The 16,660-nt window shown below is 40.7% G+C and overlaps 1 protein-coding gene across 1 annotated transcript; it reads right to left on the bottom strand.

The window, feature by feature from the left end:
- Positions 1-1,885: 1,885 nt before the first annotated feature.
- LOC125930966 (olfactory receptor 7C1-like) lies at positions 1,886-2,877 on the bottom strand. The gene is given in 2 exon segments (XM_049643123.1): positions 1,886-1,924; positions 1,926-2,877. Coding segments are annotated over 2 exon segments (960 nt in total). The 5' UTR covers positions 2,847-2,877.
- Positions 2,878-16,660: the final 13,783 nt, after the last annotated feature.

Here is a 16,660-nt window from a genome sequence, read left to right as displayed (position 1 = left end):
ATAAGCTAACCAAAACCAAGAAATAAAAACAAAAAACACCATCTCCAATGATCATGAAGAAAAGATTGACCTGAGTCACCACAATGAAGGGTCATAATCTCTACCGGACTATCAGTCCTGAGTATGTTCACTGCCCAGATCTTCGATTGATGGAACCATTTACACCTGATGGAAGGCTGTAAAACGGCAACAAATGCTTTACATTTCCTCCAAACCCAACCCAAAGGCTCTGAGATGATGGCACTGGCTAGCTTATAATGGTTCATGAGGACTGTGGTTCTGAACTAAAATTGACACCTTGATATTGGGCAAGATGAGAGCAATTATCCCATAGAAACTGGCAAATGTTAAGAAGAGTAAGCTCTCTTCTTAATCCTTTCTTCTCATTTTCTTCCTTTCTTCCTGCTTTCCCTGTTTCTTTTCGTCTTTGCTTCTAAGAGATAGGTCCATGAACATTTATCTGCATACTAGTGTTTGGAGGGACCTGTGGACGTTTAGCTGGAACACTGTGAATCAGGTAAGAGGAAATTACCGTTATGGCTGACATTCCCAGTGGTGGCTTCCGGAGTCAGGTGATAAGGAGACATTCGTCTTAGTCTGTCTCACACAACACAGGTTAGGTCCTTGAGTGTCTCCTGCTCACACTGCCTAATTTCTGGGATGCAGCATTAGAAAAGATGGCGGTGGCAATAGGCAGAGTAGCCATATTGTGTGTGAGATCTGTGAAGAGCCTATTACTATTATTAGGAGGTGCTGAGGGAAATCACAGGACAGCGTTGCTGCCTACCAAAACATTAAAGGAAAAATAATAACGCATCCCTGGGAAACCACCAAGAATGACACCTTCAAGGCCGGAAACATCAGGAGTTGCGATTCTATTACCTTCACACTTCATTTATGTTTTGGACTGTGTGAGGGAAAACTAACGATTGCCTCCTGAAGGTGGATTATTGTAAACTAATCACACAGGGTTCCAGGTGCCTCTGCTCCTGTAGATGTGATTGTCTTCCAAGGTAGATTGACATAAAACCCTGGAAACTTGTATACAACCTCTGATATGTTCAAAGATTTTCTTCCAAAAGCAGAGACACTAACAAATACGTGCTTTCAACCCAAAGAAGAAGTATTTCACATTTGCTCCACTGCTTTTCCTATCACATTATAAGTATTTAATTTGCTGTATTATGTCTATGTTCTTAAAAATCCATGCAATGGGGGCACGTGGTAGTGCAGCTGGTTGAGTGTCTGACTTTCGCTCAGCTCATGATCTCACAATTCATGGTTTAAAATCCTGCGTCTTGCTCTGTGCTGACAGCTCAGAGCCTGGAGCCTGCTTCTGATTCTGTGTCTCCCTCTCTCTCTGCCCCTCCCCCACTACGCTGTCTCTCTCTGTCTCTCTCTGTCTCTCTCTCACTCTCACACAAACACACACACACATCCACACACAGAATATGAATAAACAATAAAAAATATTTTTAAACCCATGCAATGGAATTTAATGAGAGGCGTAAAAACTTTTTAAAATGCAGAAGACAGGTGCCTGGGTGGCTCAGTCAGTTGAGCGTCCAACACTTGATTTCGCTTTACCTCAAGATCTCATGCTTTCTGAGATTGAGCCCCACTTCAGGTTCTGCGCTGACAATATGGACACAGTATAGGATATATCTTCAATCTGTATCTGCTCCTCCCACACGCTCTTGCTCCCTCTCTCTCAAAATGAATAATAAACTTTAAAAAAATTCAGAAGAAATGTTGCTTATAGTGTATGAAAAACTTTTAGCAACTGAATACTGTAGAAAGATAAACTGCAGATTGTCAGTCTCTGAATTGAGTTAAATAACATGATCTAGGTCTTCTAGGGTTTTAAGCCCTGTTATTCATAACTTTACCTTAAAACAAAGAATCCTATATGCAGAGAACGTCCCTCTGCTAAAGAGTTTTCCCAGGGCTTGCTTGATGTCTCTGTTCCTCAGGCCATAGATGAAGGGGTTCAACACGGGTGTCACCACCGTGTACATGACTGAGGCTATGGCACTTGCCCTGGAGTTTTGTGCAGCAGCAGAACTCAGATACACCCCAAGGCCTGTAGCATAGAACAAAGAGACCACTGAGAGATGAGACCCACACGTGGAAAATGCTTTATACTTGCCCCTCACTGATGAAATTCTCAAAATGGAAGTGACAATTCTAGAGTAAGAGAACAGGATACCAGTGAGTGGAACAACACCCAGAAGTCCACTTACCAAATACACTGCCAGGTCATTGAGGAACCTATCAGAGCAAGCAAGTTGGATCACCTGCTTAAGTTCACAGAAAAAGTGAAGGATTTCCAGCTCTGTGCAAAAAGAGAGTCGCAAAATCAGTAAGTCATGTAATAGAGAGTCAAGAACACTCAGTATCCAGGATCCCAGGAGCAGGATGCCACAGAACTTGGGATTCATGATGACCATGTAGTGCAATGGGTGACAGATGGCCACAAACCGGTCATAGGCCATCACTGTCAAGAGTATGTTGTCTAATACTCCAAGAAGCATGAAAAAGTACATCTGACTGAGGCAGCCTTCGAAGGTGATCACTTTGCTCTGCGTCTGGATGTTCAGCAGCATCTTTGGGATGGTGGTGGAGGTGAAACAGATGTCTGAAAAGGACAGGTTGGAGAGGAAGAAGTACATGGGCGTGTGGAGGTGGGGGTCCGTGATAATGGCCAGGATCATGAGCAGGTTCCCAGTGAAGGTGACCAGGTACATGGACAGGAACAGCCAAAAGAGCAGAGACTGCTGTTCCCCCTGGCCTGAGAGTCCCAGGAGGATAAATTCTGTAACGTGAGTTTGATTTCTTCCTTCCATGTAACTGATGAAAACAGCTGGAACAGAGATAAGAGCATTGATAAGGCACCAGCTGTGATCATAGAATTAAGAGCAATGCTGTGTTTTCAACATGATGCACTCATTAATTCTTACACATTCACTACCAATCTCGAATATGTACCAGAAAATTTCAGGGACTCTCAAATGCTCCATGTTTTCTGTGAGGCTGAAACTGTTAGCAGTTCTTGATCCAAATAAAAAAACATAATTCAAAACAATGTTCTCCTCCATAAATTTCCTGAGATCTTTTTATTCACCCAACAAAATTTAACAAAATATCTTGTGACAAGTTTTGTTGAAAGCATTGCAAAAAGTAATGATGTGTGTTTGAACTTAACAATACTTAGTATTAGGTGTGTGTGTGTGTGTGTGTGCGCGCGTGTGTGCATGTCAGAGGGAGGAATATAATATAAATAAATGAATCAATGATGTTTCAAATGGTGGTTACAACTAATAAGGAAAATAATTCAGGACAAAGGAGTTCTAAGTAGAAGGGAAACCTGTCATTGTATCATGTCTAATCAGGGGTTTCTGAGCTGGAAAACTAAGGGATATGTGACCCATGTGTATAACTTTGAGAAAACCAGTTAAGGCAGAGAAATTGCATATGCAAAGATCTTGAGTCAAGAGCTCACCCCAAATCATCAGGCAACATCAAAGAAAATGTTGTGAGCAGAGCAGGTAACACAACAGGAGTAGGAGTTGTGTGTAAATAAGAGAGAAGAACTCAAAAACTCCTGTATCTGTGGAAACATTCTAAGGCACTGGACACTACAGTTATATATGTTATATATGATGTCTGTCTACCACAGGATACATTTTATGTAATGTAAGCAAATGTAACATAATTCATTTCTCCATAATTCTCTGTCTTTCTCTCTTCCCTTACTCTAGGTCTCCAGTTGGTCTAAATTCTGCATTTTCTATTGCATAAGACAGTTTCAGGTTGCTGTAAATACTTAATGGGTGTGTACTTCATTGATAAGTTCTCTTTGATCTATACACACACATACACACACACATGTGGGTAGGGAAAGAGACAGAGAGAGTTCTCCATTATTGTGGTACTACTGTATATTCTTGTAGCTGAAACACACTTTTTAGAAAGCAGAGGACAGGCTACACCATAAGTCAAAGAGACTCTTTCTCATAGCAGAACTGCAGTTTATGATGTAGGCTTTCCAGTGGAGTAGTCACGCTTAAGGTACACAAGAACCACACAGAATTAGAAGAATTAACATCAATCATTGTCAGCGTCTTCCAAAAAAAAATCAAATGGGAAACACTTCTTACTTTATTCCATCAGTCCAGCATTACACTGATACCAAAGCCATGAAAAGACATTGCAAGAAAAGAAAAGTACAGAACAATATTCCCAAGGAATATACATGTGAACATATTCCAGCAATGCAGCCTTTTGATCATGGTGTAGAAAAGGATTATGCATCATGACCAAATGACATTTATTCCAGGAAGGCGATAAAACTCCCTCAGTGTAATACACCACATTAACAGAATAAAGGGTAACATAAGTATGTCCACAGATGGTAAATAAAATGTGACAAAATGGAGCATTCCTTAGACTGACAGCATTCAAGTAACTAAGAATAGAAGGAAACTTCCACAACACGAAATAGGTCATGTATGTAAACCCACCTCTAAAATAATTCTGAAAAGTGAAACACTGAGAGTGACCCCCTGAGATAAGGCAGGATAAGCATGTTTGTTTTTCATACCCTTATATACAACGTGGTATAATGCAGGTTCCAGACAGAGCAACTCGCCAAAAAAAGGAAAGAAAAAGAAGGAAATAAAAGGAATCAAAATTAGAATGGAAGGAGTAATATGATTTCTCTTTAAAAGAAATTGATCTTACTTAAAAAAAAAATTGGGGGACTCAGAAGGGAAGATGGCAGCATAGGAGGACGCTGGGCTCACCTCGTCCTGCTGATCGCTTAGATTCCACCCACACCTGCCTAAATAACCCAGAAAACTGCCAGAAGACTAGCAGAACAGACTCTCCAGAGCCAAGTGTAGACAAGAGGGTAGGAAGGGCAGAGAGGCGGTGCATGCTACATGGACTGGTGGGAGGGAGCCGGGGTGGTGGAGGGGCAGCCCTCCGGGCAAGGAAGAGCCCCTGAATCTGACTTGCAGAGGCAGAGGGGCCAGACTCCATGAGTTCTGGTAGCCAGCGGGACTTAACATCTGGAATGTTAAAAGTCAACAGCTCTGCTCTCTGAGAGCAGGGAGGGCGAGAGGACACTGGGAGGGAGAGTTGTTGAGCCCCAGAAGACAGAGCTCAGCTCAGCAGGGAACAAAGGCGCTGGCCAGTGCCATCTCCCTCTCCCATTCCCCAGCTGAAATTCCAAAGGAAACCAGTTCCCATCACCGAACTGGCTTCCCCAACAAATGCCCAACACTGTGCTTCTGTGGATCCATCCCTCCGATGGGTCAGCCTCCCTCCCGGTGCTGCGGGACACCTCCCACAGGGGACTACTGACAGCAAAGCGAGCTAAGCCTGCCCCTCCCATCTCTGTGCACCTTGCGGATCCACCCCGGCTAACACACCAGATCCCATCGAAGCAGCACCACAAGCCTGGCAGTGTGCAAGTAGCCCAGACAGGGGCCACACCACTCCACAGTGAGTCCTGCCCCTGGGAGGGGGGAAGATAAGGTACACACCAGTCTGACCGTGACCCCAGTGGTGGGCTGGGGGCAGACATCGAGTCTGACTGTGGCCCCGCCCACCAACACAAAGTACTCCGGACAGCACAGAGGAAGAGCCCTGCAGTTCCCTGCCACCCCAGGGACTACGCAAAATGACGAAATGGAAAAATTCTCCTCAAAAGAAACTCCAGGAAGTAGTGACAGCTAACAACTTGATCAAAAACAATTAACCAATAAAACGGAACAAGAATTTAGAATAATAGTCATAAAATCAATCGTTGGGCTTGAAAAAAAAGTACAGAGGACAGAAGAGAATCTATTGCTACAGAGATCAAGGGACTAAGAAACAGTCACGAGGAGCTAAAAAATGCTATAAATGAGGTGCAAAATAACATGGAGGTGGCCATAGCACGGATTGAAGAGGCAAAGGAAAGAATAGGTGAATTAGAAGATAAGATTATGGAAAAAGAGGAAGCTGAGAAAAAGAGAGAAAAAAATCCAGGAATATGAGGGGAGAATTAGAAAACTAAGTGATGTAATCAAACCAACAATATCTGTATCATAGGAATTCCAGAAGAGGAAGAGAGAGAGAGAAACGGGCTGAAGGTGTACTTGAACAAATCCTAGCTGAGAATTTCCCTGATCTGGGGAAGGAAAAAGGCATTGAAATCCAAGAGGCACAGAGAACTCCCTTCAGACGTAACTTGAATTGATCTTCCACAAGACATATCATAGTGAAACTGGCAAAATACAAGGATAAAGAGAAAATTCTGAAAGCAGCTAGGGATAAACAGGCTCTAACTTACAAAGGCATAAGAGTAGTGGCAGACCTATCTACTAAAACTTGGCAGGCCAGAAAGGAATGGTAGGAAATCTTCAATGTGATGAACAGAAAAAATATGCAGCCAAGAATCCTTTATCTAGCAAGTCTGTCATTCAGAATAGAATGAGATAAAAGGTTTTCCCAAACAAACAAAAACTGAAGGAATTCATCACCACAAACGAGCCCTACAAGAGATCCTAAGGGGGATTCTGTGAGTGAAATGTTGCAAGGACAACAAAGTACCAGAGACATCACTGCAAGCATGAAACCTACAGACATCACAAGGACTCTAAACCCATATCTTTCAATAATAACACTAAATTTAAATGGGCCCAATGCTCCAACGAAAAGACATAAGGTATCAGAATGGATAAAAAAACAAGACCCATCTATTGGCTGTCTACAAGAGACTTGTTTTAGGCCTGAGGACACCTTCAGATTGAAAGTGACGGGATGGAGAACTATCTATCATGCTACTGGAAGTCAAAAGAAAGCTGGAGTAGCCATACTTATATCAGAAAAACTAGACTTTTTTTTTTTTCAACGTTTTTTATTTATTTTTGGGACAGAGAGAGACAGAGCATGAACGGGGGAGGGGAAGAGAGAGAGGGTGACACAGAATCGGAAACAGGCTCCAGGCTCCGAGCCATCAGCCCAGAGCCTGACGCGGGGCTCGAACTCACGGACCGCGAGATCGTGACCTGGCTGAAGTCGGACGCTTAACCGACTGCGCCACCCAGGCGCCCCTTGACTTTAAATTAAAGGCTGTAACAAGAGATGAAGAAGGGCATTATACAATCATTACAGGGACTATCCATCAGGAAAAGCTAACAATTATAAATGTCTATGTGCTGAATTCAGGAGCCTCCTAATATATAAAACAATTAATCACAAACATAAGCAACCTTATTGATAAGAATGTGGTGATTGCAAGGGACTTTAATACCCCACTTACAACAATGGATAGATCATCTAGACACAGGATCAATAAAGAAACAAGGGCCCTGAATGATACATTGGATCAGATGGACTTGACAGATAGATTTGGAAGTCTGCATCCCAAAGCAACAGAATATACTTTCTTCTCGAGTGCACATGGAACATTCTCCAAGATAGATCACATACTGGGTCACAAAACAGCCCTTCATAAGTATACAAGAATTGAGATCATACCATGCACACTTTCAGACCACAATGCTATGAAACTTGAAGGAGGTTAAAGAACACCCTACTAAAGAATGAATGGGTCAACCAGGCAATTAGAGAAGAAATTTAAAAATATATGGAAACAAATGAAAATGAAAATACAATAATCCAGGGGCGCCTGGGTGGCTCAGTCGGTTAAGTGTCCGACTTTGGCTCAGGTCATGATCTCGCGGTTCGTGAGTTCAAGCCCCGCGTCAGGCTCTGTGCTGATGGCTCAGAGCCTGGAGCCTGTTTCAGATTCTGTGTCTCCCTCTCTCTCTGACCCTCCCCCGTTCATGCTCTGTCTCTCTCTGTCTCAAAAATAAATAAACGTTAAAAAATTTTTTTCAATAAAAAAAAAAGAAAATACAATAATCCAAATGCTTTGGAATGCAGAAAAGGCAGTCCTGAGAGGAAAATACATTGCAATCCAGGCCTATCTCAAGGCACAAGAAAAATCCCAAATACAAAATCTAACAGCACACCTAAAGGAAATAGAAGCAGAACAGCAAAGACACCCCAAACCCAGCAGAAGAAGAGAAATAATAAAGATCAGAGCAGAAATAAACAATATAGAATAAAAAAAAACCATAGAGAAGATCAATGAAACCAAGAGTTGGTTTTTGAAAAAATAAACAAAATTGATAAACCTCTAGCCAGGCTTCTCAAAAAGAAAAGGGAGATGACCCAAATAGATAAAATCATGAATGAAAGTGGAATTATTACAACCAATCCCTCAGAAATGCAAGCAATTATCAGGGAATACTATGAAAAATTATATGCCAACAAACTGGACAAACTGGAAGAAATGGACAAATTCCTAAACACCCACATACTTCCAAAACTCAAACAGGAAGAAATAGAAAACTTGAACAGATCCATAACCAGCGAAGAAATTGAATCAGTTATCAAAAATCTCCCAACAAATAAGAGTCCAGGACCAGATGGCTTCCCTGGGGAATTCTACCAGACATTTAAAGCAGAGATAATATCTATCCTTCTCAAGCTGTTCCAAAAAATAGAAAGGAAAGGAAAACACCCAGACTCATTCTATGAAGTCAGCATTACTTTGATTCCTAAACCAGACAGAGACCCAGCAAAAAAAGAGAACTACAGGCCAATGTCCCTAATGGATATGAATGCAAAAATTCTCAATAAGATACTAACAAATCAAATTCAACAGCATATAAAAAGAATTATTCACCATGATCAAGTGGGATTCATTCCTGGGATACAGGGCTGGTTCAACATTCGCAAATCAATCAACGTGATACATCACATTAATAAAAGAAAATAAACGAACCGTATGATCCTGTCAATCAATGCAGAAGAAGCATTTGACAAAATTCAGCATCCTTTCTTAATAAAAACGCTCGAGAAAGTCGGGATATAAGGAACATACTTAAACATCATAAAAGCCGTTTGTGAAAAATCCACAGCTAATATCATCCTCAATGGGAAAAAGCTGAGAGCTTTCCCTCTGAGATCAGGAACACGACAGGGATGTCCAACTCACCACTGTTGTTTAACATAGTGTTGGAAGTGCTAGCATCAGCAATCAGACAACAAAAGGAAATCAAAGGCATCAAAATTGGCAAAGATGAAGTCAAGCTGTCACTTTTTGCAAATGATATGATATTATACATGGAAAACCCGATAGACTCCACCAAAAGTCTGCTAGAACTGATACATGAATTTGGCAAAGTCGCGGGATACAAAATCAATGTACAGAAATCAGTTGCATTCTTATACACTAATAATGAAGCAACAGAAAGACAAATAAAGAAACTGATACCATTCACAATTGCACCAAGAAGCATAAAATACCTAGGAATAAACCTAACCAAAGATGTAAAACATCTGTACGCTGAAAACTATAGAAATCTTACGAAGGAAATTGAAGAAGATATACAGAAATGGAAAAACATTCCCTGCTCATGGATTGGAAGAATAAATATTGTTAAAATGTCAATACTACCCAAAGCTATCTACACATTCAAAAAAATCCCAATCAAAATTGCACTAACATTTTTCTCGAAGCTAGAACAAGCAATCCTAAAATTTGTATGGAACCACAAAAGACCCCGAATAGCCAAAGTAATATTGAAGAAGAAGACCAAAGTGGGAGGCATCACAATCCCAGACTTTAGCCTCTACTACAAAGCTTTAATCATCAGACAGTATGGTATTGGCACAAAAACAGACACATAGACCAATGGAATAGAATAGACACCCCAGAACTAGACCCACAAAAGTATGGCCAACTAATCTTTGACAACGCAGGAAAGAATATCCAATGGAAAAAAGACAGTCTCTTTAACAAATGGTGCTGGGAGAACTGGACAGCAACATGCAGAAGAAACTAGACCACTTTGTTACACCATTCACAAAAATAAACTCAAAATGGATGAAGGACCTGAATGTGAGACGGGAAACCATCAAAACGCTAGAGGAGAAAGCAGGAAAACACCTCTCTGACCTCAGCCATAGCAATTTCTTACTTGGCACATCTCCAAAGTCAAGGGAATTAAAAGCAAAATTTAACTATTGGAACCTCAAGAAGATAAAAAGCTTCTGCACTGCAAAGGACAATCAACAAAACTAAAAGGCAACCAATGGAATTGGAAAAGATATTTGCAAATGACATATCAGACAAAGGGCTAGTATCCAAAATCTATAAAGAACTCACCAAACTCCACACCCAAAAAACAAATAAGCCAGTGAAGAAAGGGGAAGAAAACATGAATAGACACTTCTCTAAAGAAGACATCCAGATGGCCAACAGGCACATGAAAAGATGCTCAACGTCACTCCTCATCAGGGAAATACAAATCAAAACCACACTCAGATACTACCTCACGCCAGTCAGGGTGGCTAAAATGAACAAACCAGGAGACTATAGATGCTGGCGAGGATGTGGAGAAACGGGAACCCTCTTGCACTGTTGGTGGGAATGCAAACTGGTGCAGCCGCTCTGGAAAACAGTGTGGAGGTTCCTCAAAAAATTAAAAATAGATCTACCTTATGACCCAGCAATAGCACTGCTAGGAATTTACCCAAGAGATACAGGAGTACTGATGCATAGGGGCACTTGTACCCCAATGTTTATAGCAGCACTCTGAACAATAGCCAAATTGTGTAAAGAACCTAAATGTCCATCAACTGATGAATGGATAAAGAAATTGTGGTTTATATACACAACGGAATACTACTTGGCAATGAGAAAGAATGAAATCTGGCCTTTTGTAGCAACGTGGATGGAACTGGAGAGTGTGATGGTAAGTGAAATAAGTCATACAGAGAAAGACAAATACCATATATTTTCACTCTTATGTGGATCCTGAGAAAGTTAACAGAAGACCATGGGGGAGGAGAAGAAAAAAGTTAGGGAGGAAGGCAAACCTTAAGAGACTCTTAAAAACTGAGAACAAAGTGAGGGTTGATGGGGGGTTGGAGGGAGGGGAAAGTGGGTGATGGGCATTGAGGGGGGCACCTGTTGGGATGAGCCCTGGGTGTTGTATGGAAACCAATTTGACAATAAATTTCATATTAAAAAAAAAAAACATTAAGGGGCGCCTGAGTGGCTTAGTCAGTTGGGCGTCCAACTTCAGCTCAGGTCATGATCTCATGGTTCATGGGTTCAAGCCTCACATCAGTCTCTGTGCTAAAACTCAGAGCCTAGAGTCTGCTTCAGATTCTGTGTCTCCATCTCTCTCTACCCCTCCCCGCTCATGCTCTGTCCCTCTCTCTCAAACATAAATAAATATTTTCAAAATTTTTCAATAAATAAAAATGAAAGTAAGAAAGCATCAAAAACAGGAAAAACTCTTAGAGTAATAAATTCAGAATATAAATTAATGCAAACATTATGTGAATATAATGCAGAATATAAATCAATATAATATTATATTATAAATATAATAAATGTATTACAATATTATTATATTATATTATATATATTATATATGTAAATATAATAAAATATAATAAATCAATATAAATCTGCATAATGCAGAATAGAAATCAATGCAAACATCAAACCCAGGTGACAGATGGAATCTTACACTGGAATGTACATGTGAAAAAAACAATCTATATTACAACTGTAGGACACAATCTCAGTGACACAGGTGGGCAAAAAAAGTGCAGAAAAACAAGACCTGGGAAAGGAGAAGAGTGTGTAAAACTGGGCATGAAAGAAACTGCAGAGAAGCACTGCACCATTCTTGATAAAATGTGTCCCAGAGGATACTGTTAACAATGCTGATACTCCTGCACGTGTGAACTGAAATTGAACACATAAGGAAATGAATAGTAAATGGTGGGAAAGAGGTGATCACATTTGGCGTGGGACTTCACATGTAAAGAAGGTGGAGTAGCTCTTATGATCCCCTGGTAATAAATTAGTTTTAGAGCCATCAGTATGAACTTGTTTCAGCTTATATAAAAATACGGAGGGTTACATACAGATACATGTATGGATGTCTGCATATACACAGAGTAGTAAATGTGTATGTGTCTTTGCCAGGTCAGTTGATGGGATATAGAGAATCTGGTAGCAAAAAGCACAGCAGGTACCAAGATCTTGAATCTTATCCCATGATCCAATAAAATAAAACAGGGCTCCTTGCAGAAACGACTCATTGTAAACTCCAGAGGAACATACAATAAGCTGAAGGTGAAGCTGAAGCATCTTCTCCTGTAAGACAGTAATGAAATGATACCTCCAAAGAGCCAAGAATGTTGAGGCATGCCAAAGGGACATATCAGTAACTGAAGGAGCTCTCCTTTGACAAAGCTGAAACCATTTGAGCAACAAAATAAAGTAGTATTGGGGTGTAACACAGAGTATATAATGTAAATAATTGAAAAAAATAAGGAAGACACAATCTCGAGTGTAGAAGAAAACCAATGATTTACAGAAATATTCTACACTTAAGGAGGTGTGAGATAACTACCACTACTTAAAGATGGGGTTGTGCATAGAAACTTCCTACAGGAGGACAGGATGGAAAGAAAGGGGAAAGACAAATCTGACAAATATCATGTCAGCCAGGACATCAATATCAACACCAATGAGAAATAGTCATTTTGATAATGTGTACCCTTGATGTCAGGAAATGAACATGCCTCTTTCCCTCTCCAGTCTCCTTGTCCAACATCCATGTCCCAGTCTTCTCATTAAGAAGAAGAAGAAGAAGAAGAAGAAGAAGAAGAAGAAGAAGAAGAAGAAGGAGGAGAACAAGAAGAAGAAGAAGAAGGCAAGTCCAAAAGACTTACGGAATGCCTGACCAGTACTCTTAGCACTATCAATTGCTTCAAGAACAAAGGAAGACTGAGGAAAAAGTCACTGCATGTGGAAGGTCAACGGATAGGACGATTAAAAGTAACATGTGTAAGGGGCGCCTGGGTGGCTCAGTCAGTTAAGCGGCCGACTTCGGCTCAGGTCACGATCTCGCGGTCCGTGAGTTCGAGCCCCGCATCGGGCTCTGGGCTGATGGCTCAGAGCCTGGAGCCTGCTTCCGATTCTGTGTCTCCCTCTCTCTCTGCCCCTCCCCTGTTCATGCTCTGTCTCAAAAATAAATAAAACGTTAAAAAAAATTTTTTTTTAAAGTAACATGTGTAAGAGAGAGGATGTGTTCATAACAGGAGAAACTGGAAAGGAGCTTATGAGAACCGTCTGAAAAATCACAGCAAGTTTGTTTTGTAAATGTACCACTGTTCAAATATGAAAGCCGATTAAAGTTAAAATTATTATTGAATTTAAAAAATCTTTGGAAACACCGTGTTCTCAGATTGTCCCAAAGAGTCTCATAGGTGCCCTGTATGACCAGTGTCGCTGCTGTGAGTAACTCTTCCCATCAGTAACATTAAATAATCATACCACGTACAGTTTTTGAAATTTTTCAATGAAATGATGACTATACGGTATCTGCATTGTTTCTAGTAAACATTTAAGAATGAATGAAAAAATTCATCTGAATTTCTGGATTCACGATTTCCACCCCTCCGAGACCCGTTCTGTGCCTGGTGCTGTTTCTATCCCTCAATAACACTCTCCCACTCTGAATGCAGCAATAGTTTCTTCCTCACAATAACCTGGGTCGTTTTTCCATAGACAAGACCTTGTCATAGCTGTCCCCTGTCATAAAAACGGCACTGACACTTCACAATTTCAGATTTCAATTTCGACCTTGTAGCCAAAATGTAAGATTGTTTCTTAACCTGACTATTGCCTACCCAGCCAGGTTCATTTGGGTTCATTTTGCAGACCCTGCTCCTGACTCTTGGTCAGACAGTAAAGAGTATTTCTAATTTAAGCAGCACAACTCCCACTCTACTTAATCTCTAAATTTCCCCCTCTGCTGTTTCTGGACTGCTCACACCCTTCGTCTCCATGGAAAGACCCCAACACCCCTCTCAAGGCTCAGCACCTATAGGCTTCTCTGTGAAGTGTCACTGACTCCTGCAAAAGAGTCCTCTTTTTTGAAAACAATTAAAAATAAAACAAAGAGACAACGTTAGGGGATCTACTTCCCCAGATTTCAATGCAACCTCTCATTATCACGTTTATTCATTTTTACATCTCTCACTCTGTTTACACAGTGAGGATCTTGACAGAAGAAACACTGTCTTAGTCATTTAGTTATTCACAGAAATAGTAGTGTCTCTCACACATTAATTGCTGGGGGAAAAAATGTTTGTTGAATGACTACAATTAACAAATGGTTCCATAACAGTAAATAGTCATTCCCAACAATGGGAGAAGCAGCAATGAAAACAGAGGAAAGACTGTTGGGAGATGAAGGCCCATTGATGAACTAACTCTGGAGGAGACAGATCAGGGAGAGATGGTTTAGTGCATCCAGAGTTTCCCCACACAATCAAAGCCTTATGTGCAGGGCTTGACATCACTAAACTCTCCTCAACTTATTGTCCCTGTTGAGGCCCCAAAATAACTACCAATACAAGGGGACCCTCCCACCATAACTCATTTCCCCAGCACTTCTGAAGAGGCTGTGGCTCACCCAGATATTAGCACAGAACAACGTGAGATCAATGACCCAGTCTCTCCCATGGATGAGTGATGTGGTTGGAAGTTATATCCTTAGGAAGGGGAGAGACATGGCCCCACTTGGGAAGTCTCTAGAAAACACAGCTATGTGCTCATATCACCTGAGATTATAGGAGTCGACTTCCTGGGTGCAGCAAAGGCATTTTCAATTTCTGTAATTGTAGGGAATTAATCCCCATGAGTCTCATTAATGAAATATTCTTTTGTCTCTCTTCCATGTAAGAGACTTGGGTCTCTGGAGCTAGGAGACAAAAATAGAATGCAAACTTATCCAAGTGTTGGGACATAACCTTGGCATTCCCTGATTGTCTCTTATCCTATTAAACTCTCTTATCCCAGAAGGAGGCTCCCTGTCATTAGAGCTTCTCACTGATAAGTCAGAGCACTCCATCGTAAATATTGAATTGTGTATTTGCAGGATTCTGTGTCCCCTAACTCTCTTACTGCTCCCATCTGTACTCATCTGTTAGCTCACAATCATGGAACTCCCAGCCTCCACAGTGTTTCTTCTTTTCTCCTGCTTCTCCTTTGTCCTTCAATGTAGGCAATGTCTGTTTGATATCACTCAACCATTTGCTTCTTTAAGCATCTTACTAACAACTTCATTAGCAGTTGTTTAACAGTAGGCACTAAACCACATCACAGGAAGGAAGAAAGGTATAACAAATGGTCCCTTCTCAACAGAGCAAGAGAAAAAAAAAGTAAATGAATGTGCTAACCTGAAGAGGCAGTGGCACCTGATGAAGAGAATACAAACATAGACAACTTTTCCAAAAGAGATGAGTGAAGTCTACACAAACAAGCGAATACTTGTCCCAAGTCTTGATGTGGGTGAAGGGGTAAGAGCACTCCAACAGGAAGTATCTGGGCAGCCAATGTAGGAAATACTTCATACTTGCTACCAATGATCGGGAGGCAAGTATGACAACTCAAACATGACCCTGAGCAGTTAGACAGCATGCAGAGAGCAGAGATACTGATATTTTGACTATTGGCTTGACACGAATTGATGAAAATATCTGAATGTCAGTGCAGATCTCATGACAGGATGTCCAGTATCAAGCTCTCCCTGTGGAAAATTCATCCTTGGACAATGTTAGACACAGACTGTTGCTACTACAATAGTCTAAGAAAACTGTAGATGGAAAAATAGGGGATCAATGGACCCCTTTGAAGAGCAAAAAAAAATAATAAAAATTATGTAAGTTGGCAACTTGGAAGGACCTAGAGGGTACAGTGCTCAGGGAAATTATTCCATCAGAGAAAGACAAACACTGTTTGATTTCACTCCTATGTGGAATTTAAGAAACAAAACAAATGAACAAACATGGAAAAAAAACAAACAAACAAAACCAGATTTTTAATACAGAGAACAAACTGGTGGTTGCCAGAGACAAAGGTGGCTGTGGCTGGATGAGATAGATGAAGTGAATTAAGAGTACCCTTACCTCCATGAGCACTTAATAGCGCATAGAATTGTTGACGCATTACATTTTACACCTGAAATTAATACAACTTTGTCTGTAAGGTATACTTCAATAAAAATGACTGGAGAAGGAGGAAAATAAAACACTCAGAGTTACCACAATTTAATTTTTAAATGACCAGCTTTCACAACAACAATAAAAACAAAGATACAAGTCAATGCAACAGGAGGGAGCTTAGAAATTTATACCTACAAGCAAATGATTTTTGACAAGACTTCCAGGACATTTCAATGGTAAGTAGACAGTCTTTCCAAGAAATGGTGATGGAAACCTGGATATACACATGCACAAACATGAAAATGACCCTTCTGTCCACCATCAACAAACGTGACTCCGAATGTATCACAGATCTAAACGTAGGAAATAGAACCGTAAATAAACACGTGAAGAACACATAAAGGTACATCTTTATGACTCTGAATTTGACAAAGATTCCTTGGATATAACACCAAAGACACAGGCAACTAGAGAAAAAAATTACATCACCAAAATCAGAAGTATTTGTGCACTGAAGGGCACTATTTCCAAATGAAAAGGCAACCCACAAAATGGAGAA

Source organism: Panthera uncia, chromosome A2 (genome assembly GCF_023721935.1).
Source record: "Panthera uncia isolate 11264 chromosome A2, Puncia_PCG_1.0, whole genome shotgun sequence".
In the NCBI taxonomy this organism is placed as follows: domain Eukaryota; kingdom Metazoa; phylum Chordata; class Mammalia; order Carnivora; family Felidae; genus Panthera; species Panthera uncia.
The sequence above is the reverse complement of the archived record's forward strand: the minus strand, read 5'-3'. Positions and strand labels throughout refer to the sequence as shown.